This window comes from Ambystoma mexicanum, chromosome 7q (assembly GCF_040938575.1).
Source record: "Ambystoma mexicanum isolate Mex_15411 chromosome 7q, UKY_AmexF1_1, whole genome shotgun sequence".
Taxonomy (NCBI): Eukaryota; Metazoa; Chordata; class Amphibia; order Caudata; family Ambystomatidae; genus Ambystoma; species Ambystoma mexicanum.
Window position 1 is genome coordinate 1,092,641,172 of NC_090941.1, and position 22,774 is coordinate 1,092,663,945.

The 22,774-nt window shown below is 47.5% G+C and overlaps 1 protein-coding gene across 1 annotated transcript in view; it reads left to right on the plus strand.

The window, feature by feature from the left end:
* The window catches only part of LOC138528198 (transient receptor potential cation channel subfamily M member 2-like), a 602,757-nt gene that overhangs the window by 228,848 nt on the left and 351,135 nt on the right, over nt 1–22,774 (plus strand). Inside the window, exon 6 of the mRNA XM_069639650.1 lies at nt 21,991–22,171. Coding sequence (XP_069495751.1) covers nt 21,991–22,171 — 181 coding nt within the window. The remainder of the gene's footprint in view (nt 1–21,990; nt 22,172–22,774) is intronic.

Consider the following 22,774-nt stretch of genomic DNA (forward strand, 5'->3'; position numbering starts at 1 on the left):
ATATGTGGACCATCTTGAATGGTTTTGCTCCTCCAGCCCGCAAAGAAACTGGAGTATTCAGGGGAGAATGTCCATTTGACGTACTGGATGTGTAACGCTCACCTGACTCCCATGGAGGCGCTGGCCTGGTTCGCGCTCCTGTGACCTCTCGCCGGGATCCTGCAGCATGGTCTGCATCAGGTAAGTGCACCCAAGCACTCCCATAATGAGCCTGGCGCCTATGGGTCCTTCCTTGGGGACTGGATGTCCGCTTTCGGGGACGCAGGGCTTGAACCGGCTCCCCGGGGGCGGGCATCATGACAGCACTCCCCCCAAGGCCCCTCCCAAGGTTGTTCCCTCCGGGGGTTTTGGTTTGTCTGGGAAGAGTCGGTGGAATTTCCTGACTAATCGAGGTGCATGCACATGGTCGCTGGGTTCCCACGACCTCTCCTGAGGTCCGTACCCCTTCCAATCAATTAGGTATAACAGTTTTGACCTAAACATTTTTGAGTCTAAAATGTTCTTCACTTCGAATTCGGGCTCCCCATCTATTAGAATAGGTTCTGGAGGTTTGAGTAGTCGGGTTCCGGGTACCACTGGTTTCAGAACTGACACATGAAAAACAGGGTGAATTCGCATACTAGTTGGTAAATCAAGTTTAACAGCCACTGGGTTAATTATTGCCGTAATAGAATAAGGTCCCAGATATTTTGGGTTAAAAGTTCGAGGCCCTTTGAGTGGTAAATGTCTGGTAGCTAACCACACTTGATCCCCAATCTGATACGGAGGTGCTTCACTCCGATGTAGATCAGCATTCTCCTTGTATTTTCTCTTGGCTTGTTGTAAATGCGTAGTTGCCTCTTTGAAGGCTTGGGTAATTGTAGAATGCAGATGTTCTACTGCAGGCATTCCGAGGCTCTGAGGTGAGTCAAGGTTTGAGGTTCGAGGGTGATGCCCAAACAAAGTATAAAAAGGACTGTGGCCAGTTCCAGAGTGTACCGAATTATTATATGCGTATTCGGCTATCCAAAGAATGTCTTTCCAGTTGCTTTCAGATTGCTGTAACATACACCGTAAGTACTGCTCAAGGGTCTGATTTGTCCTCTCGGTCTGACCATCAGTCTGGGTGGTGACTGGTCGATAATCTTACGTTGATCTACGCCATTTGACAACATTTGCGCCAGAAGTGGGAAATGAATTGGCTTTCCCGGTCAGAGATTAGTATAGATGGGAATCCATGTAGCTGAACAATATTTTCGAGGAATTCTTTGGCTAGGACAGAAGCTGAAGGTAAACCTTTCAAAGGAATAAAGTGGGCCATTTTGGAAAACAAATCCACAATTACCAGAATAGTATTGTACCCCGAACAAGGAGGCAGGTCCGTAATAAAATCCATTGATAGGGTGTGCCAGGGTTCTGGCGGTATGTCTAGAGGTTGAAGGAGACCGGCTGGTCTTTTCTTTTGACTTTTATTTTGGGCGCAAACACCACAGGACATCACAAAAGATTTAACATCTTTTCGCCAAGAGGGCCACCAAAATTGTCGTTTCACCTTTTCCTCTGTCTTGGCAATACCGGGGTGTCCCTCTATTAATGTATCATGATAACCGGAAATAACTAGTTCGTGTAATTCCTTATGTGTCAGGAATAAGCGTCCTTGGAAATAAGGTAAACCATTATCTATGGTAAAATCTGATCCCTTTTGTATCCAATCCTGTAAGGTTGTAGGGTCCTGGAGTTGTTTCACTCTGGCTTGAATGTCTTCAAGCGTCTGTAACGAAGTCATGCCTAGAATCCTCTGTTCGGGAATTATTGGTACTGGTTCTGAGTTTGTATCAGATTCTCCCATTCCAATTCGGGATAAGGCGTCTGCTTTGCCATTCTTGCAGCCAGGTCGATAGGTAATCACGAAATCAAATTCGGCGAAAAACAAAGCCCATCGGAGCTGCCGTGATGACTGAGACTTGGCGGTTTTCAAATATTGTAAATTCCGGTGATCAGTGATCACTGTGATGGTATGTCGAGCGCCAAGCAGATAATGCCGCCAGGCTTTAAAAGCGGACTTAATGGCTAACAGTTCTTTGTCCGTGATTGCATAATTAACCTCAGGTGGCGAGAATTTTCTGGACCAAAATGCTACGGGATGCAGTTGGTTGGTTTCGGGATCTCTTTGGGACAGGACAGCTCCCATGGCTAGGCTGGATGCGTCAGTCACGACGACATAAGGGAGATCTGGACGCGGGTGTTTCAATATAGGTGCGGAGGTAAACTTAGCTTTTAAATCCTGAAAGGCCTGCTCGGCTTCTTCAGACCATTCAAAACGTTTATTTTTCCTCAAGAGTGCAGTAATGGGTTGTACCATGCGTGAAAATTCCGGGATAAACCTGCGATAGAAATTGGCAAAGCCGAGCATGCTTTGAACCCCTTTTACAGAGCTAGGTGATGGCCATTTGAGGATGGCATCCACTTTTCTTGAGTCCATTCGGACTCCTTTGGGTGTCAGGATGAAACCTAGAAACTCGACTTCCGTGGTATGGAAAATACATTTCTCCAATTAAGCAAATAGTTTGTGTTGGCGCAGTTTTTCAAGTACTGCCCTGACGTGTTTTCTGTGATCGGATTCCGAAGAGGAGTACACCAGAATGTCATCGATATATACGACAACACAAACATCGATGATTTCCCGAAGGACATCATTCATGAAGTATTGGAAGGCAGCCGGCGCGTTACACAATCCGAAAGGCATCACGTGGTACTCGAATAATCCGTATTTAGTACGGAAGGCAGTTTTCCATTCGTCGCCTTCTTTAACTCGTACCAGATGATAAGCCCCCCGGAGATCTAACTTGGTGTATATGCAAGCGTCCTTCACCTGGTCAAGGAGTTCAGGGATCAGAGGCAGAGGATAACGGTTTTTAACCGTTATCTGGTTCAATGCGGGGTAATCGATACAAGTTCTAAGGTCGCCTTCTTTTTTGGGCACGAAGAACAAAGCCGAGGATGCCGGGGACTTTGACGGGCAAATAAAACCATTAGCTAGGTATTGATCCAAATATTGTCTCAAATGCAGGTTCTCAGGTTCGGTAAGGGCATAAATCCTGTTACAAGGGGGTTGTGCACCGGGCACCAGATCGATTTGGCAATCGTACGATCTGTGAAGAGGTAACGTGTTGGCCTGTTCCTTTTGGAAGACGTCCTGAAAGTCTTGGTATTCCGGAGGTAGTTGCATGGAGGCAGAGGTTACAGATGCTAGATTAATCTTCAGGCTTTCTGGGTAGCAGGTTTGTGTACAATCCGGGAAGGTTATTCTCTTAGCTCGCCAATCAATTCGAGGATTATGTGTCTCTAACCAAGGGATTCCAAGAATAACCTGAAACTGTGGAGCCTTGATTACATCAAACACAACACCCTCCCGATGGCCGTCGGGACCAATAAGAGTCACCTCAGTAGTGGAATGTGTTACCGGTCCACAGGCAATTTCAGTTCCATCGACTGTGGTGATGACATCTTTGCTGGTTTTAGGACGGAGAGGGAGGTTAATCCTAGGACCAATTCACGATCCACATAGTTTCCAATAGCCCCACTATCGATGTATGCCTTTTTTGCATGCAACCGCTTAGGCTGTTCTGGATCTACGAGAACCATTGGCACAATGAAATGCGAGGTCTGAGAGTTAGTTTTCAAGCTCGGCAAGCGGACCCCTACACTTGTCGGGCGGAGTCGTTTCCCGAAACAGAGTCTTCATGGTTTTTATCAGCGGCTCCTACCGCCTTTCGGGGCGGTTTTGCCCGGCAATCTCATAGAAAGTGTCCAGAATTCCCACTATAAAGACATAATTTTAACTGCCGCCTCCTTTCACGTTCCTTTTGAGTTAAGGGACCTTTAACCCCTCCAATTTGCATAGGCTCAGAGACATCAACTCCCTTGGGATTAGCATGGGTCTTGACCAACACCCGGGTCTCAAACCTGGACAGATCTGCTTTTCTGTTTTGAAGTCTGTGATCCAATTGGACCACTAAGTCTATATACTCTGTGCATTCTTGGGGCGGATTTACAACTTGGGCCAAGACATCTTTAAGTTCTCCGCGTAGGCCTCGATAAAACAACGTGACTCTTTTATCCTCTGGCCAACCCGTTTCCACAATTAGTCTATTAAAGGTTGCAATATAGGATAGGAGGTCCTGATTTCCCTGTCGCAGGGATAGAAGTTCGTCATCCAGAGCCTGCCCCTGAGAGTGTCGAGCAAATAACCTTTCCATGCTTGCTTGAAACCTTTGAAAATCACGGAGAATCGGATCATCTTGAGTAACCAGTGGAACTGACCAATCGGCAGCGCAGCCGCTGAGATATGACAATACAAAGGCTACCTTGGTCTGATCATTAGGGAAGGCCCCAGGTCTGCATAGGAAGTGCAAACGACACTGATTCATGAATGCGGCGAATCGTTTGGGGTCCCCAGCAAAGCGTTCGGGTGGGGCCAGCGGTATGTTTCCAGGTAGATTAATCTGCACAGGGTTACTGGAAACCACAGGAGTGGGGTTCCCTCCGGAACCGGGTAGAGGAGTTTGCCCAGCTTGACCTTGCAAAAGCTGTCTGGCCAGGTCATCAGTTCTTTCCTTTGATATTATTAATTCCCTCCTGAGGGCATTAGTCTCTTGACGAGCGTCATGTACTTCGGCCCGTAATTCCCCCAGTAATTGGGCCAACTGATCAGTCTCAGAACTTTCCATAGCGCCTGGGTGGGAATTTGTAGGAAGGCTTCGCGTTCTGTAACGCTCACCTGACTCCCATGGAGGCGCTGGCCTGGTTCGCGCTCCTGTGTCCTCTTCTAAGGTGATGCGCAGGGTTCGGAAGACGGACTGGACCGGGCCCCCCAAACCTGGCTTGTCTGGCTCGCAGAAGTATCCTTCTGTAGGCGAAAATAGGGGATTAACTGTCTGCTGGGTAATGCAATTGGCCTCCCACTTTCCCCTCTCACCCTCCTCGAAACCCTTCTGTGATTCCTCGTAGCGTCTCACCTTAGGGTCTGGAAGGACGAGCTCTCCATCCTGCTTCTGATGCAGGGGCACGTTGGTATCCAGTTACTTCACTGGATTTTCGGATTGGTGAGAACCAAACTTGCTAGGCTTCCAGGTAAGTTTTTTTATAAGAGGTTCCCCTTGTGTCCATGCATTAATGTACTAATGCTAGTGTCTTTTTCCCCATAGGGGCCGGGGTACGGAATGCCGGGGAACAGGCACCGACCCGAGATGAGAGGTGAAATCCTTGTATAAATCAGGTAAGTCTTTAATGAGCGTTTTTTGGTAATGTCTTTTCATTCGCTCATTAACGCTGATGTCTCTTTTTCCCCTTAGGGGCCGGGGTCCGGAAATGCCAGGATGCGGCGCAGACCCGAAATGAAGAGGGAATGAATCAACAGGTAAGTGTTAACATGGAGATTTAGCTTTCCTTATTCCCTTCTCTCTCTCACCTTTTGTTCTGGTCTTTTTCTCCCTAGGCGCTGGGGCGTGACTGCGAATCCGGATGATCGCTGCTGAACATGGAGGCGCCCTGTAAAGGTGAGTGGAATGCGGCACTGCAGTGATCGACGCGATGAGCTTTTAAATAAAAGTCTTCCTTTTCAGGATTGTCGGTGAGATGTCTCCGGGATGCGGATTTAGCAGGTAAGAACTTTTCCTTCTTCTGTTCTCTTCTTCTCTTCCTTTGCAGGTGATCCAGGATGCTGGCAGGCATGGCAGAAGTCAGGATGCAGGAGCAGACACGGTGAGCGTCCAGCTGCTAGATGCAGAACAACTCGAAGCACGTGTGGCTGTTCGGGTGGGGTTTAAATAGCCTTGGAAGAAGTTCCAGGTATGTATCCTTCCTCCAATCAGGTATGTATCCTTCCCCGACCACGCCCGGATGGTAAATTAGTCCCACAGGTAAAGTCGTTCCTTTCAGGCCTCAAGGAGGCCGGGATCCTGCAGCATGGTCTGCATCAGGTAAGTGCACCCAAGCACTCCCATAATGAGCCTGGCGCCTATGGCGTCAGGACTGATGTCTTTTATGAGCCTGGCGCCATAGGCGCCAGGACACTGTCCAAAGGGCCCCTATATGGGGTTGCTGGGTCCTTCCTTGGGGACTGGATGTCCGCTTTCGGGGACGCAGGGCTTGAACCGGCTCCCCGGGAGCGGGCATCATGACAGGATGCAGCCACTGCTGTCCTTCAAATGGAAAGTCTCCATCATTTGCTCATAGAGTTCCAAGTGTTCCCAAACAGAATACTTGGCGTTCTTATGATAAGGCGTGATGACACTCCTGATTGCCTTAATCTGTTTTAAGGGGTCCTTAAGCAAGGCCCTTTTCACCTTATTGGCCTTTTTGGTTCGGGTAACCCTGGTCCATTCATCCTCTGATTCAGAAGCACTGCTCCCAGAGGTGCCCGTCTGATCTTCCAGGTTTTCCCGGATTCTGCGAGCCTGGGAATAGCTGGCAGAATGTGGGGACCTGGTCTCCTGTATCCTGTGACGCTCAGAGGAGTCTTCAGATCCCTCCTTGCTACCAGGATTTGATGGGTGCCCCCCCCCAGTGACCTAACTGGGCAGAGGTTTTTAGGATGCCCTTAGGGGGCCTAATTTCCTGGGGTTCCCCACTAAATTGCACTGTACTCAGGCGCCCATTTCCGGATGCCCGCCCATCCATTCCTGGGTGGTACTGGCCTATGAGCCCCATACTTTTGGCTGGATAGTAATCTGCCATTCCTATGGCCCTGTGCTCATGCGCGCCAAGGGACATGGGGGTGGCAGAGTCCAGGGACTGAGAGAGATGAAGGCCTCTGGTACTAGGGCTTCTGAGGTTATGCTCAGGTGTTTCCCTTTCCCAGCGAACTTCATCTCTGTCAGCCCCTGCTCCCTGTTGCAATGCAAGAGCCTGCGCTTTCAGTTCCTCAGTTAAGGCCTTACTAGACTCTATCAGTCTCTCTTGCATGGCTACCTGTTGCTGGAGCCTATCATTGTGCTGACAGAGAGCATAATTTTCTCTCTGTGCCTCCTGATTGGTCCTGGAGTACTGGGCCAGTCTCTGCTGCAGGAGGGTTACCTCCTGAGTCCCATCCCTACTGGCCTGCTCCTTTCTTGCCAGAGCCTCCTCCACCCTCCTGGTGTGACCTAGCAAGCCCTGATGCTCTTTTTGGAGGTCACCCAGCCCCTGGAGGGCCAAGTGATTTTCTTCAATTTTTCTTTTTAAATGGCAGACTTCCTGGCCTAAGGTATCCCTTTCCTGACCAAGAGCCTGCATTTGTGACGCCAGGTCGTCCCTCTGCCTTTGAAAGGCACCAGCTTTCTGGCGCTCCTGATCAAACTCTGCCTGGGTATCCAGGTCTTTCAGGATCAGTTTATTGCTCTCTGCCTTTTCCCTATCTAGGTGGCTTTGCAAGGTGACTACCTGCTCAGCACATGCCCTATTGAAATCTAATTGTTGCTCCAGCTTTTTCTGGCTATGCAGTAGGGAGTCCAAACCTTCTTGGTACTCCTTCTGCAAGGCCAGAAATCTGGTATCCTGGTCAGACTTTTCCTGTTGCAGGATACACATGTCCTCTTTGATTTTAATGAGATACTGTCTGCTCTAATTTTCGGACTCCTGGCTTCTGTGCATCCTCTGCTCAGAAGAGACTAGGTCAGATTGGGCCTTCTCTAACGCGATTTGTTGCCTATTTGCCAGATATTGGCCTTGAGCACATTTGTCCTGCATGGCTCCCATATATAGATACAAATATGCCGCTATCCTAACCATCTTGTCGTGTTCATCTTTAGCTTTAGGAGCCATGTATAGTTCACTCAGGGCCACATGTAAGGGACCCTGATCTCTCCAGATATCTAACCCAGCTGCAGTGACCTGTCGTGTGATTGCCTGCAACCTCGCATCCTGGCCCTGCTCAGTCCTTTCACCTCTCAAAAATAGCTTATGTAAGAAGTGCTCTCTGGCTATTTTGATGTCTACCAGTGTCGTCATTCTGGAATTTGAGTTCCTTCCTGACTTACAGAAGTTTATATTTTATTTTGCAAAACAGACCGTTTCCTTAGAGCGTTCCTTTGAGGGGTGCTTTCACAGTGTAAAACAGCGTGGTGATATAACCAGATATGTGTATCCGGTCAGTTGACACACTGTATTAAGCTGCACAAGTGATAAACCTAATCCAGAATATCCCGGCTACGAGCCCCCACTTTGTAAGCGGATTCAATTCAACACTACAGCTAAGTCAATGCCTAGTCTGGGATGAGGGAAACCCTTATTGATATATTTTTATGTCCAGTTTGTTTACTCTGGATGACTACCCTTATATAACGCCCCTCTCTTAGAATCCCCCTGACCCCACTGAGCCAAGAAGTAGGTTTGTTTTGCAAATTAAAAAGTTTATTTGAAAATTAAACAATATATATATACATATCACACTTTTATAATAAATTAATGTTTGATAGCACACTTGTGAAGATGATAGTGATCAACAATGGATAATGTTACATTGGTACACTCTTTTTGATGGCTTTGAAGTGATATAGAGAGGATAAAGTAGCTGAGAATGCTTTTATTGCTTCAAGGACAATGCAATGATGAATGAAAATGCAGTACAGAAAATAAACTTGATGTGACTTCAACAAAAGACAATGTAATCACTTTTCTTTGACAATTCACCCCCCCCCTCTATGCAAGATAAAGAGATGGGAGGAAAGCACACAGTTCTCAGGAATGCAATCAAATATAATTCAGTTCCCCCCTAGCAAGCTTGGAGGAAAACAGGTAGGAGTTTTAAACACAGGCAATATACTTTGATGTGGTTGCAATTAAGTGAAAAATATGCGAAAAATGCTTTTAATTCCCTATAGGAGGTTCAGGGTGAGTGAGAGATACTTAAATTAATTCAGGATCACTTTAGCAATGCTCTATGAATGATTGTCAGGTTGCACACGAATTTCAACAAGGAAAGCAAGGACAAATATTTTTGCACGTGGCTGAAATTAAGCAAAATGTCAAATCGCGGAAAATGTAGTCGCGTGCGTCGAGCGCACTTACGGAGGCACTATAAGGAGTTGGTTCGTTGGAAAGCTTAGAATCTTAGCTTTAAGATGACAGTTAAAACTCGCTCCTAGCACGAACGGTTCCGGAGATACGGCCGATTTAGTAAAGGTAGTTTTTCGGATTTGAAATTTTAAAGCTCAGAATGACAGATGACAGTTTTCAGTTTTAAAGATGACAGAATTACACGATTTTAGGAGGCAGTTCTAATAGGCTAAAATAGTTTGGATTAGATTATTTTAAACTAAGAGATTGGTTTTGGCACAGTGCTAGCTGGGTACTCACACTAGATTTTGGACAGGAATGCGACTTCGTCAACGATCGGGTCAGGATTGGCTGAACTTCTGCTAGCGGTTCTTCACAGCGATCTGGTCTCTGGGTCTCTGGTTCTGTTATCGGTTCTGCTAGCAGTTCCGGATACAGCACTGCTTTCTGGATACTGCTACAGGTTCTTGCAAAAGTTCTTGGCAAAGTATTCAAACAGCTCGCCCGACTGTTGAATAGTTTGGTTGGTTTTGAGGCCTGCTGAAGAGGATTCAGCTTGTGGATTCAGGCCTCTCTGCTACAAATTCTGGAGTTAATTTCTGGTCTCTGGAGATTGATGGATTTGAAGTCTGGATCTCTGGATGTGAAGTCTGAAGTCTCCCGGCAAAGCGTCCCGCAAGAAAATGGAAAGTGAATGTGCCTACCTGGGTTTCAATGTTCCCTTTTATGTGTTTTGAAAATGGGTGTGTGCCTGGGCCTAGCTAAGCCTAGCTAAGCCTGCCCCTCTCACTTATCATTGGCCAAGCTTTCCTCTCTCCCTTGATTGGGGAAAAGAAATGGAGTGTCAGAGTGATGCTGTAGGTTTTATGGTCAGAGGAACCTCCCCTTGTCAAATTGCACACAAATCTATTTCTGACCCAAATACATATTTATCTATGTAAAACTTTCTAATATTATAGGTCCAGTTAACATATTTTCTGTAGCACCAAACCATCCGATCCCTGTCTTTGTAAGATGTGGTTTCCACTTATGACAGAATTCTCCCCTTTTCATCCAGATAACGACCTCTAAACCTTTCCAGATTTTACACAAATGTGCACCAGGGATATGGGTTTCAGATGAAAAAGTGTCAGATTTTTCACATGCATACATTTGTAACAACCTTTTTTCCGCTACTATCCCCAAGAACATACCACAGGGTCCTAACACCTCTTAAAATGTGCACAGAAAAATCCCAAGAATGATGATGTTGTTTATATAATTTTTACAAGTCTGCACTATGAATTATCCATCTTTTTAAAATCATGCTCTGGCCCCAAAGGGGTGTGGTTTTCCAAAGCACATGGTGAGATTTCTGGTTTATCCACTTCCCCCAAGCTCAGCTTGCTCTCACAGGCACTGCCCCTCCCAGTTTCTCCCAAGAAGAAGCCATTTTACGGCCCCCCCAATATAACATTTGCCTGAGCCAGTGACAGTGCTTTCTTTAGTTTCCTGTAGTCCCCAGGTACCACTCCCCTAAATCAATCAGAGAGGTGTCACCTCCTTTTGGTAGGGGCAGCAGAATGCAGCCAGGCCTGGGAATAGTTGTTGAGCCGTTCAACTCCTGTCGGGGGTAGCTGTCAGGCAGAATTCAGCTAAATGTCCCTTTAGTTCCCAGTTTTCTACATTCAAATCAAACTGACAATTTTTGCACATGCAGCTAGAATGCTGATTCTAAGTTCAAAACTATGACATTTAACAGTTGCAACCTATGTTACACTCAAAAGTAGGTCACTCGTTTATTTTAAACATTTCGATTTTAGTGGCTTTCTGTCCATTTAACTTAAGCTGCTGACATCCCCAGCTATTTTTTATATATACATTAAATAATTACGTCCTTCAAGTCATTTCAGAATATAGTTTTACATTGTATCCACCTCTTAGCAAGTCTTTCCTTGGCCTGGTTTGGGTTCATTTGTTCAGTTTTACACAAAGGTCTGGTGGTTTTAAAACGCCGGCTTTCTGATAGTGGTGAGCACCAGTATTGCATCCATTTTTGACATTAAGAAAATGAATTCCCCACAGTTCTGGGTTGCTTTTGGCAATCAGCATTGCCATTCCCAATGGTTTCAGGCTACTGTGTGTGTAGCCCAATGGTGGTTTTAGGCAGTGCCCTCCTGTGCTCACAACATAGGCAAAAATGGGTGGCAGCCTATTCTTCATGTTTTCCCTGTGCACTCTCTGGGGAGTTCTGGCCATCATAATGTTTTCAATGCCAGTAATGCACAGTTTTATGGTAGGGCTTGGATGCATGGGTAAAAACATCCCACAAGTGTTCAGTGAACCTAGTGCTCTACGGCCGGGCCGGCCGGGGGTTGCTCCAGAGCTGGTCAGTGTTGCAGGCTCTGGTGGGGGAGGACGGATGGCTCCGCTGTGCGATCCGATGGTGGGCAGTGTTTTACGCGATCCCTCGCGTTAAGGAAAGCGTTTCAGGCCGACAGCGCAATTTTGCGGGGCAAAGGGGCTCCACTTGAAGCCACTTCGGGAAACAGGCCGGATGAAGGGGAAAGGGTTCTGCTTTCTGTTGCTGCCTTCGGGTGCAGAGATCTGAATTTTTAACCGCTACAACAGGATCGAATGTTGGATCTCAGACAGGAGCTCAACGGAACTGCTTCCTTATGCAATGTGTGCTGGCCACGCCCCCCGGGGACTCCTACAAATCGCTCAGATAATTACATTGATTCAATAGCTGTCTAGACGTCTCTAAACAAACGTGACAAAGGCAGCATCTCCGTTGGTCCTTAGGGATCTGCTTTCTTGCTCCAAGCAGCTTAAATGTGGGCAGAAATGCAAAATCGTAATAAAACGTTGCAAACCCTGATCAATGGTATACATTAGATAATCATCCGGTTTAGAGACAAGAAAAGCTTGTGTGGCATATTCAGTGTATGATGACTCCTACTCAAATAGTCAACAGTCTGAGCCCCGTCCCAAGGGTGGCCTTGTCGATTAATAAGTGTCTGGCCAGCATGAAAAGTAAGTTATCTTCGGCAGGCCATTCCCAACCAATCACCTGGTGAAAATCCTCACAAGCCGCCTTCATATTTTCAAAAGGACTAGGAGAGCAGCAGTGAACCAAAGGCGTCAAAAAGTGGTGCCAAGAAAGAATAGTCCTTTCCCCATCTTGGAGGGTTTTGAATAACAAAACTGATCTTTTAATCTTGACTTGGGTAGGTAGTAACACAAGGCCCCATTCCAGGCGTAGTGTAGCCACTGGAACTGATTGAGGGAGCCCAAGATTGTGCTTCCACAACTTGCCCTCTTGGACATCCAACCAACGTAGTTGGTTTTCTGTGTAAATCTCCATGCCATAGACAAGGCCCAGAATGACACTCAGGTTATAGATCATAAGAAGGCCTTCAACTGAGGACCCACCTTTGTATTGTGTAAAGGTACAAGCTTCTCCAAATTTGGACAAGGCCTTTGGGATAATATAGGTTTGAAGCAATTTGGAGGAGAGAGTAGAGGTCAAGTAGGTATTCGGATATACAAAAGTCAACTTGGTCCAGAGTCTGATCTCCTATCGTCCATTTCTCCTGGAATCCTTTTTGTGGACGGGTATCATTATCGATTTCTTCCAGGAGGAGAGAACTTGGCCTTCCGTAATTACTTTCTGGAACAGACCGACAAGGATACCAGCCCACAAATTGGGGTCACTCTTAAATATGATGTTAGTCAAACAATCTGGACCAGGGGCCCAGGAGGACTTAATCCTTTTAATTTTTGCTGAATTCTTTTTCAGAAGAGATGGAAAATCTGAAGTATCAAGGAGAGCAGGTTGATCAAAAAAAGGAAGAGATGTACGGCAGACGGTAGAAGAGTCATGTAATGACACAACATGAGCAATCCAATCGTCCTCACTAATAGGGTTGATGTCAATGTTATCGCTCGCACCCAATAACTCTCTATACACTTGCCAAAATGTTTTGCTTTCTTTTCTCTGCAATAGCCTGTATAGTACCAACCATTTGGCCGGGTGCCGTGAGCTCTTATGCACACACAGCCAGTTCTTATACACAGTGCAGAGAGATGAAATTGCATGTGGCCCACTGTTGGAATTTATATCTAAGCGTGGGCAGAACAAAGGTTACTATGCAATATTCTCTTCCTCCCCGCTATCAGAGGATCGTAGTAAGGGTTTTTATTTTGGCAGGTAGTTAGTGGTCCCTTTTTCCTCTTCTGACCAATCTTACGGGCACCCGCTGTCATGATGCCCGCTCACGGGGAGCCGGTTCAAGCCCTGCGTCCCCGAAAGCGGACATCCAGTCCCGAAGGAAGGACCCAGCAACCCCATATAGGGGCCCTTTGGACAGTGTCATGGCGCCTATGGCGCCAGGCTCATAAAAGACATCAGTCCTGGCGCCATAGGCGTCAGGCTCATTATGGGAGTGCTTGGGTGCACTTACCTGATGCAGACCATGCTGCAGGAATCCGGCCTCCTTGAGGCCTGAAAGGAACTACTTTACCTGTGGGACTAATTTACCATCCGGGCGTGGTCGGGGAAGGATACATACCTGATTGGAGGAAGGATACATACCTGGAACTTCTTCCAAGGCTATTTAAACCCCACCCGAACAGCCACACGTGCTTCGCGTTGTTCTGCATCTAGCAGCTGGACGCTCACCGTGTCTGCTCCTGCATCCTGACTTCTGCCACGCCTGCCAGCATCCTGGATCACCTGCAAAGGAAGAGAAGAAGAGAACAGAAGAAGGAAAAGTCCTTACCTGCTAAATCCGCATCCCGGAGACATCTCGCCGACAATCCTGAAAAGGAAGACTTTTATTTAAAAGCTCATCGCGTCGATCGCTGCAGCGCCGCATTCCACTCACCTTTACAGGGCGCCTCCATGTTCAGCAGCGATCATCCGGATTCGCAGTCACGCCCCAGCGCCTAGGGAGAAAAAGACCAGAACAAAAGGTGAGAGAGAGAAGGGAATAAGGAAAGCTAAATCTCCATGTTAAGACTTACCTGTTGATTCATTCCCTCTTCATTTCGGGTCCGAGCCGCATCCTGGCCTTTCCGGACCCCGGCCCCTAAGGGGAAAAAGAGACATCAGCGTTAATGAGCGAATGAAAAGACATTACCAAAAAACGCTCATTAAAGACTTACCTGATTTCTACAAGGATTTCACCTCTCATCTCGGGTCGGTGCTTGTTCCCCGGCATTCCGTACCCCGGCCCCTATGGGGAAAAAGACACTAGCATTAGTACATTAATGCATGGACACAAGGGGAACCTCTTATCAAAGAATTTACCTGGAAGCCAAGCAAGTTTGGTTCTCACCAATCCGAAAATCCAGTGAAGTAACTGGATACCAACGCGCCCCTGCATCAGAAGCAGGATGGAGAGCGCGTCCTTCCAGACCCTAAGGTGAGACGCTACGAGGAATCACAGAAGGGTTTCGAGGAGGGTGAGAGGGGAAAGTGGGAGGCCGATTGCATTACCCCGCAGACAGTTAATCCCCTATTTTCGCCTACAGAAGGATACTTCTGCGAGCCAGATAAGCCAGATTTGGGGGCGCGGTCCAGTCCGTCTTCCGAACCCTGCGCATCACCTTAGAAGAGGTCACAGCAGCGCGAACCAGGCCAGCGCCTCCGTGGGAGTCAGGTGAGCGTTACAGAACGCGAAGCCTTCCTACAAATTCCCACCCAGGCGCTATGGAAAGTTCTGAGACTGATCAGTTGGCCCAATTACTGGGGGAATTACGGGCCGAAGTACATGCCGCTCGTCAAGAGACTAATGCCCTCAGGAGGGAATTAATAATATCAAAGGAAAGAATTGATGACCTGGCCAGACAGCTTTTGCAAGGTCAAGCTGGGAAAGCTCCTCTACCCGGTTCCGGAGGGAACCCCGCTCCTGTGGTTTCCAGTAACCCTGTGCAGATTAATCTACCTGGAAACATGCCGCTGGCCCACCCGAACGCTTTGCTGGGGACCCCAAACGATTCGCCGTATTCATGAATCAGTGTCGTTTGCACTTCCTATGCAGACCTGGGGCCTTCCCTAATGATCAGACCAAGGTAGCCTTTGTATTGTCATATCTCAGCGGCTGCGCTGCCGATTGGTCAGTTCCACTGGTTACTCAAGATGACCCGATTCTCCGTGATTTTCAAAGGTTTCAAGCAAGCATGGAAAGGTTATTTGCTCGACACTCTCAGGGGCAGGCTCTGGATGGCGAACTTCTATCCCTGCGACATGGGCAATCAGGACCTCCTATCCTATATTACAACCTTTAATAGACTAATTGTGGAAACGGGATGGCCAGAGGATAAAAGAGTCACGTTGTTTTATCGAGGCCTACGCGGAGAACTTAAAGATGTCTTGGCCCAAGTTGTAAATCCGCCCCAAGAATGCACTGAGTATATAGACTTAGTGGTCCAATTGGATCACAGACTTCAAAACAGAAAAGCAGATTGGTCCAGGTTTGAGACCCGGGTGTTGGTCAAGACCCATGCTAATCCCAAGGGAGTTGATGTCTCTGAGCCTATGCAAATTGGAGGGGTTAAAGGACCCTTAACTCAAAAGGAACGTGAAAGGAGGGGGCAGTTAAAATTATGTCTTTATTTTGGGAATTCTGGACACTTTCTACGAGATTGCCCGGCAAAACCGCCCCGAAAGGCGGTAGGAGCCGCTGATAAAAACCATGAAGACTCTGTTTCGGGAAACGACTCCGCCCGACAAGTGTAGGGGTCCGCTTGCCGAGCTTGAAAACTAACTCTCAGACCTCGCATTTCATTGTGCCAATGGTTCTCGTAGATCCAGAACAGCCTAAGCGGTTGCATGCAATAAAGGCATACATCGATAGTGGGGCTATTGGAAACTATGTGGATCGTGAATTGGTCTCTAGGATTAACCTCCCTCTCCGTCCTAAAACCAGCAAAGATGTCATCACCACAGTCGATGGAACTGAAATTGCCTCTGGACCGGTAACACATTCCACTACTGAGGTGACTCTTATTGGTTCCGATGGCCATCGGGAGGGTGTTGTGTTTGATGTAATCAAGGCTCCACAGTTTCAGGTTATTCTTGGAATCCCTTGGTTAGAGACACATAATCTTCGAATTGATTGGCGAGCTAAGAGAATAACCTTCCCGGATTGTACACAAACCTGCTACCCAGAAAACCTGACGATTAATCTAGCATCTGTAACCTCTGCCTCCATGCAACTACCTCCGGAATACCAAGACTTTCAGGACGTCTTCCAAAAGGAACAGGCCAACACGTTACCTCCTCACAGATCGTACGATTGCCAAATCGATCTGGTGCCTGGTGCACAACCCCCTTGTAGCAGGATTTATGCCCTTACCGAACCTGAGAACCTGCATTTGAGACAATATTTGGATCAATACCTAGCTAATGGTTTTATTCACCCGTCAAAGTCCCCGGCATCCTCGGCTTTGTTCTTCGTGCCCAAAAAAGAAGGTGACCTTAGAACTTGTATCGATTACCGCGCATTGAACCAGATAACTGTTAAAAACCGTTATCCTCTGCCTCTGATCCCTGAACTCCTTGACCAGGTGAAGGACGCTTGCATATACACCAAGTTAGATCTCCGGGGTGCTTATCATCTGGTACGAGTTAAAGAAGGCGACGAATGGAAAACTGCCTTCCGTACTAAATACGGATTATTCGAGTACCAGGTGATGCCTTTCGGATTGTGTAACGCGCCGGCTGCCTTCCAATACTTCATGAATGATGTCCTTCGGGAACTCATCGATGTTTGTGTTGTCGTATATATCGATGACATTCTGGTGTACTCCTCTTCGGAATCTGATCACAGAAAACACATCAGGGCAGTACTTGAAAAACTGCGCCAACACAAACTACTTGCTAAATTGGAGAAATGTGTTTTCCATACCACAGAAGTCAAGTTTCTAGGTTTCATCCTGACACCCAAAGGAGTCCGAATGGACTCAAGAAAAGTGGATGCCATCCTCAAATGGCCATCACCTAGCTCTGTAAAAGGGGTTCAAAGCATGCTCGGCTTTGCCAATTTATATCGCAGGTTTATCCCAGAATTTTCACACGTGGTACAACCCATTACTGCACTCTTGAGGAAAAACAAACGTTTTGAATGGTCTGAAGAAGCCGAGCAGGCCTTTCAGGATTTAAAAGCTAAGTTTACCTCTGCACCTATATTGAAACACCCGCGTCCAGATCTCCCTTATGTTGTCGAGACTGGCGCATCCAGCCTAGCCATGGGAGCTGTCCTGTCCCAAAGAGATCCCGAAACCAACCAACTGCATCCCGTAGCATTTTGGTCCAGAAAATTCTCAGCACCCGAGGTTAATTATGCAATCACGGACAAAGAACTGTTAGCCATTAAGTCCGCTTTTAAAGCTTGGCAGCATTATCTGCTTAGTGCTCGACATACCATCACAGTGATCACTGATCACCGGAATTTACAGTATTTGAAAACCGCCAAGGCTCAGTCATCACGGCAGCTCCGATGGGCTTGTTTTTCGCTGAATTTGATTTTGTGATTACCTATCGACCTGGCTGCAAAAATGGCAAAGCAGACGCCTTATCCCGAATTGGAATGGGAGAATCTGATACAAACTCAGAACCAGTACCAATAATTCCCGAACAGAGGATTCTAGGCATGACTTCGTTACAGACGCTTGAAGACATTCAAGCCAGAGTGAAACAACTCCTGGACCCTACAACCTTACAGGATTGGATACAAAAGGGATCAGACTTTACCATAGATAATGGTTTACCTTATTTCCAAGGACGCTTATTCCTGCCACATAAGGAATTACACGAACTAGTTATTTCCGGTTATCATGATACATTAATAGAGGGACACCCCGGTATTGCCAAGACAGAGGAAAAGGTGAAACGACAATTTTGGTGGCCCTCTTGGCGAAAAGATGTTAAATCTTTTGTGATGTCCTGTGGTGTTTGCGCCCAAAATAAAAGTCAAAAGAAAAGACCAGCCGGTCTTCTTCAACCTCTTGACATACCGCCAGCACCCTGGCACACCCTATCAATGGATTTTATTACGGACCTGCCTCCTTGTTCGGGGTACAATACTATTCTGGTAATTGTGGATTTGTTTTCCAAAATGGCCCACTTTATTCCTTTGAAAGGTTTACCTTCAGCTTCTGTCCTAGCCAAAGAATTCCTCGAAAATATTGTTCGGTTACATGGATTCCCATCTATACTAATCTCTGACCGGGGAAGCCAATTCATTTCCCACTTCTGGCGCAAATGTTGTCAAATGGCGCAGATCGACGTAAGATTATCGACCAGTCACCACCCTCAGACCGATGGTCAGGCCGAGAGGACAAATCAGACCCTTGAGCAGTACTTGCGGTGTATGTTACAGCAATCTGAAAGCAACTGGAAAGACATTCTTTGGATAGCCGAATACGCATATAATAATTCGGTACACTCTGGAACGGGCCACAGTCCTTTTTATACTTTGTTTGGGCATCACCCTCGAACCTCAAACCTTGACTCACCTCAGAGCCTCGGAATGCCTGCAGTAGAACATCTGCATTCTACAATTACCCAAGCCTTCAAAGAGGCAACTACGCATTTACAACAAGCCAAGAGAAAATACAAGGAGAATGCTGATCTACATCGGAGTGAAGCACCTCCGTATCAGATTGGGGATCAAGTGTGGTTAGCTACCAGACATTTACCACTCAAAGGGCCTCGAACTTTTAACCCAAAATATCTGGGACCTTATTCTATTACGGCAATAATTAACCCAGTGGCTGTTAAACTTGATTTACCAGCTAGTATGCGAATTCACCCTGTTTTTCATGTGTCACTTCTAAAACCAGTGGTACCCGGAACCCGACTACTCAAACCTCCAGAACCTATTCTAATAGATGGGGAGCCCGAATTCGAAGTGAAGAACATTTTAGACTCAAAAATGTTTAGGTCAAAACTGTTCTACCTAATTGATTAGAAGGGATACGGACCTCAGGAGAGGTCGTGGGAACCCAGCGACCATGTGCATGCACCTCGATTAGTCAGGAAATTCCACCGACTCTTCCCAGACAAACCAAGCCCCCGGAGGGAACAACCTTGGGAGGGCCTTGGGGGGGAGTGCTGTCATGATGCCCGCTCCCGGGGAGCCGGTTCAAGCACCTGCGTTCCCGAAAGCGGACATCCAGTCCCCAAGGAAGGACCCAGCAACCCCATATAGGGGCCCTTTGGACAGTGTCCTGGCGCGCTCATAAAAGACATCAGTCCTGGCGCCATAGGCGCCAGGCTCATTATGGGAGTGCTTGGGTGCACTTACCTGATGCAGACCATGCTGCAGGATCCCGGCCTCCTTGAGGCCTGAAAGGAACTACTTTACCTGTGGGACTAATTTACCATCCGGGCGTGGTCGGGGAATGATACATACCTTATTGGAGGAAGGATACATACCTGGAACTTCTTCCAAGGCTATTTAAACCCCACCCGAACAGCCACACGTGCTTCGCGTTGTTCTGCATCTAGCAGCTGGACGCTCACCGTGTCTGCTCCTGCATCCTGACTTCTCCCACGCCTGCCAGCATCCTGGATCACCTGCAAAGGAAGAGAAGAAGAGAACAGAAGAAGGAAAAGTCCTTACCTGCTAAATCCGCATCCCGGAGACATCTCGCCAACAATCCTGAAAAGGAAGACTTTTATTTAAAAGCTCATCGCTTCGATCGCTGCAGCGCCGCATTCCACTCACCTTTACAGGGCGCCTCCATGTTCAGCAGCGATCATCCGGATTCGCAGTCACGCCCCAGCGCCTAGGGAGAAAAAGACCAGAACAAAAGGTGAGAGAGAGAAGGGAATAAGGAAAGCTAAATCTCCATGTTAAGACTTACCTGTTGATTCATTCCCTCTTCATTTCGGGTCCGCGCCGCATCCTGGCATTTCCGGACCCCGGCCCCTAAGGGGAAAAAGAGACATCAGCGTTAATGAGCGAATGAAAAGACATTACCAAAAAACGCTCATTAAAGACTTACCTGATTTCTACAAGGATTTCACCTCTCATCTCGGGCCGGTGCCTGTTCCCCGGCATTCCGTACCCCGGCCCCTATGGGGAAAAAGACACTAGCATTAGTACATTAATGCATGGACACAAGGGGAACCTCTTATCAAAGAACTTACCTGGAAGCCAAGCAAGTTTGGTTCTCACCAATCCGAAAATCCAGTGAAGTAACTGGATACCAACGCGCCCCTGCATCAGAAGCAGGATGGAGAGCTCGTCCTTCCAGACCCTAAGGTGAGACGCTACGAGGAATCACAGAAGGGTTTCGAGGAGGGTGAGAGGGGAAAGTGGGAGGCCGATTGCATTACCCCGCAGACAGTTAATCCCCTATTTTCGCCTACAGAAGGATACTTCTGCGAGCCAGATAAGCCAGATTTGGGGGCCCGGTCCAGTCCGTCTTCCGAACCCTGCGCATCACCTTAGAAGAGGTCACAGCAGCGCGAACCAGGCCAGCGCCTCCGTGGGAGTCAGGTGAGCGTTACACCCACGGTGACCGCATTGATTAATTCCTCTGCTTCCCCATTCCACAACACAACCAAAAAGACTTTTTTTATACAATTATTTTATTGATTTTATTAAACATAAACAACCAAAACAAAAAACAGACGATGTGTTGCAATCAGAAATATCAACAATGTCATAAATGCTCACTGCCTCCCCGCAACCTCCCCCTGAACCCGAACCTACTCTACCTGACCATCGTCTATCGTTATACATGAGGGTGCCTCCCCCTGCGCTCCTATTGAGGGATCGTCATCATCAGGGCAGGTTTGGGCCGGCTCAAACAGTGTGGCAACTAAGTGTCTCCAAGCCATCAACGTCTCCCCCGTTTCATCCCCTTCTCTGTGAACTGCTTCACTCCACACCGCTGTCTGCGCATCCACACAAGGTTGTGCCACCACCATAGCGGTCATCCATTTGTGCCGCAAAGGCAGTTGAAAACACCTGTTTTTAGTTTTGGTGAGCGAGAGGCCCATTGAAACGAATGGGCATAATGGAGGCTTGGCGGGTGAGTCGGCTGTTTACAAGGCGTGTGACACCCGCCAAAAGCGTGTAAGTTGAGAGCTATGCACCACACTTCCACCTTTGGTCTATTATTTTCAACCCATAGCAATTCTGCACTTGGCTAGTATATAATCCAGGTCTTTAAGTTTACGCACATGTTTCAACTTGCATGGTCTTGGAAATCCCCCAACCATGCACGCCCACAAGGATTCCACCTCAAATGTAATCCCTTTCTCAGTGAGACGGTGGGCTACCTCCCTCCGGAAACCCCCAATTTCCAGGCATGCCCAAAACATATGTACCATTCCCAACCAAAAAGACTTGTTGATCTGATGCATCGACTAGCAAATTCTGTTGCCCTGAATTGAAGGAACATCATTTGGGGATCATATGATCACTGCTTGAAAGCGAGTGCCATTTCATTCTTTCTTGCACGAGCAAGGTTTTAGCTGTAAAAGAGTAATTTTGCGCAAACTAGACTTTCTACTCCTGGCTGCGCATCACAGTGTACTTGTAACTGACATGCATGCATGGATGTTAAAATGCAGAGCAGACCCGGCTGCATGTAGCCACATGTTTGTAACCCATAATTATCATGCTTTATCTTGGTGTGGACGCCATTCAAATCCTGCTTATATGACATGGCCAATGAAGTGTTTATTTGGGAATTCTTCCTGGCAGAAGGGCCCTCCGGAAGTAGAATGCTGCGTGGCACGAGGGGTAACGGCTGCGCATGCGCGGGAGAGAGCAGGAACTCGGGGTAGAAATGCGTCAGTCACATGATCTCACACGCAGACATTGTGGGGGGGAAATGCAGCAGGAGACCTGCACAAGATGCGGGGGCCACTTGGCTGGAATACAACCCCCCACATACAGAGACAAGTCAGGCCATGACAGTGCAGTGCAGGTAATAATAAGCAATGTTTTTTTTCCCGTCTCACCCCAGGGCGCCGCGCCTGCGCAGTACACACTGGATGAAGAGAACCAGGGCAAACTGTGCTGTCTGGACAGTAACCATTCCCACTTCATGCTGGTGGACGACGGCACCCATGGGCGCCCAGGAGTGGAGGCTCCCCTCAGGACCAGGCTGGAGAAGTTCATCTCGCAGCAATCGATGGAGAGAGGAGGTAAGAACAGATTGGCATGTGTGTGCTGACTCTCAGCAGGAAGAGCCCCACCCAGGGCTCACAGGGCCAGGGGCTCTGAATCCTCTGAAACTTCATGTCTTTCAAGACACTCAAGGGAAATGCGCGTCGACCCACACCCAATGAGGCCCACTTTTAAGCTGGGTATACTTGCACTGCATCACAGCAGGCTACTGGGTTTCTTTCAGTAAAATTGGTTGCTGTTTTGCCCACCCCTAAAAGCAAAGACCCCACGTGGTGGCGGCTCGTAAGCCTTGTTATTAGCACCACCTCTGGGTTTCTGCCAAGCCCTTTAAATTCCATAAAGATTGTGCTGAGCACTTTGGACCGTATCATGCTACGGGTGTTTTTTCATAGCACTGACATAGGAGATACTTTCAACATACTACTCATTTACCTCCCTTTCAAGGGTATGTCCCTCCAACACTAGGGAATAAATACTGCTGGCAGTTAAGTACTTCTGGACTACATGTGGATTTTCATCCTATAGAAATGCCAACTTTAACCTCCACAATAGCTTTTGTTGGGGGGGCAGGGTTTGGGGGGGTCTGTGATTGCATTCTCTTTCCTCTTAAGGTACCATTT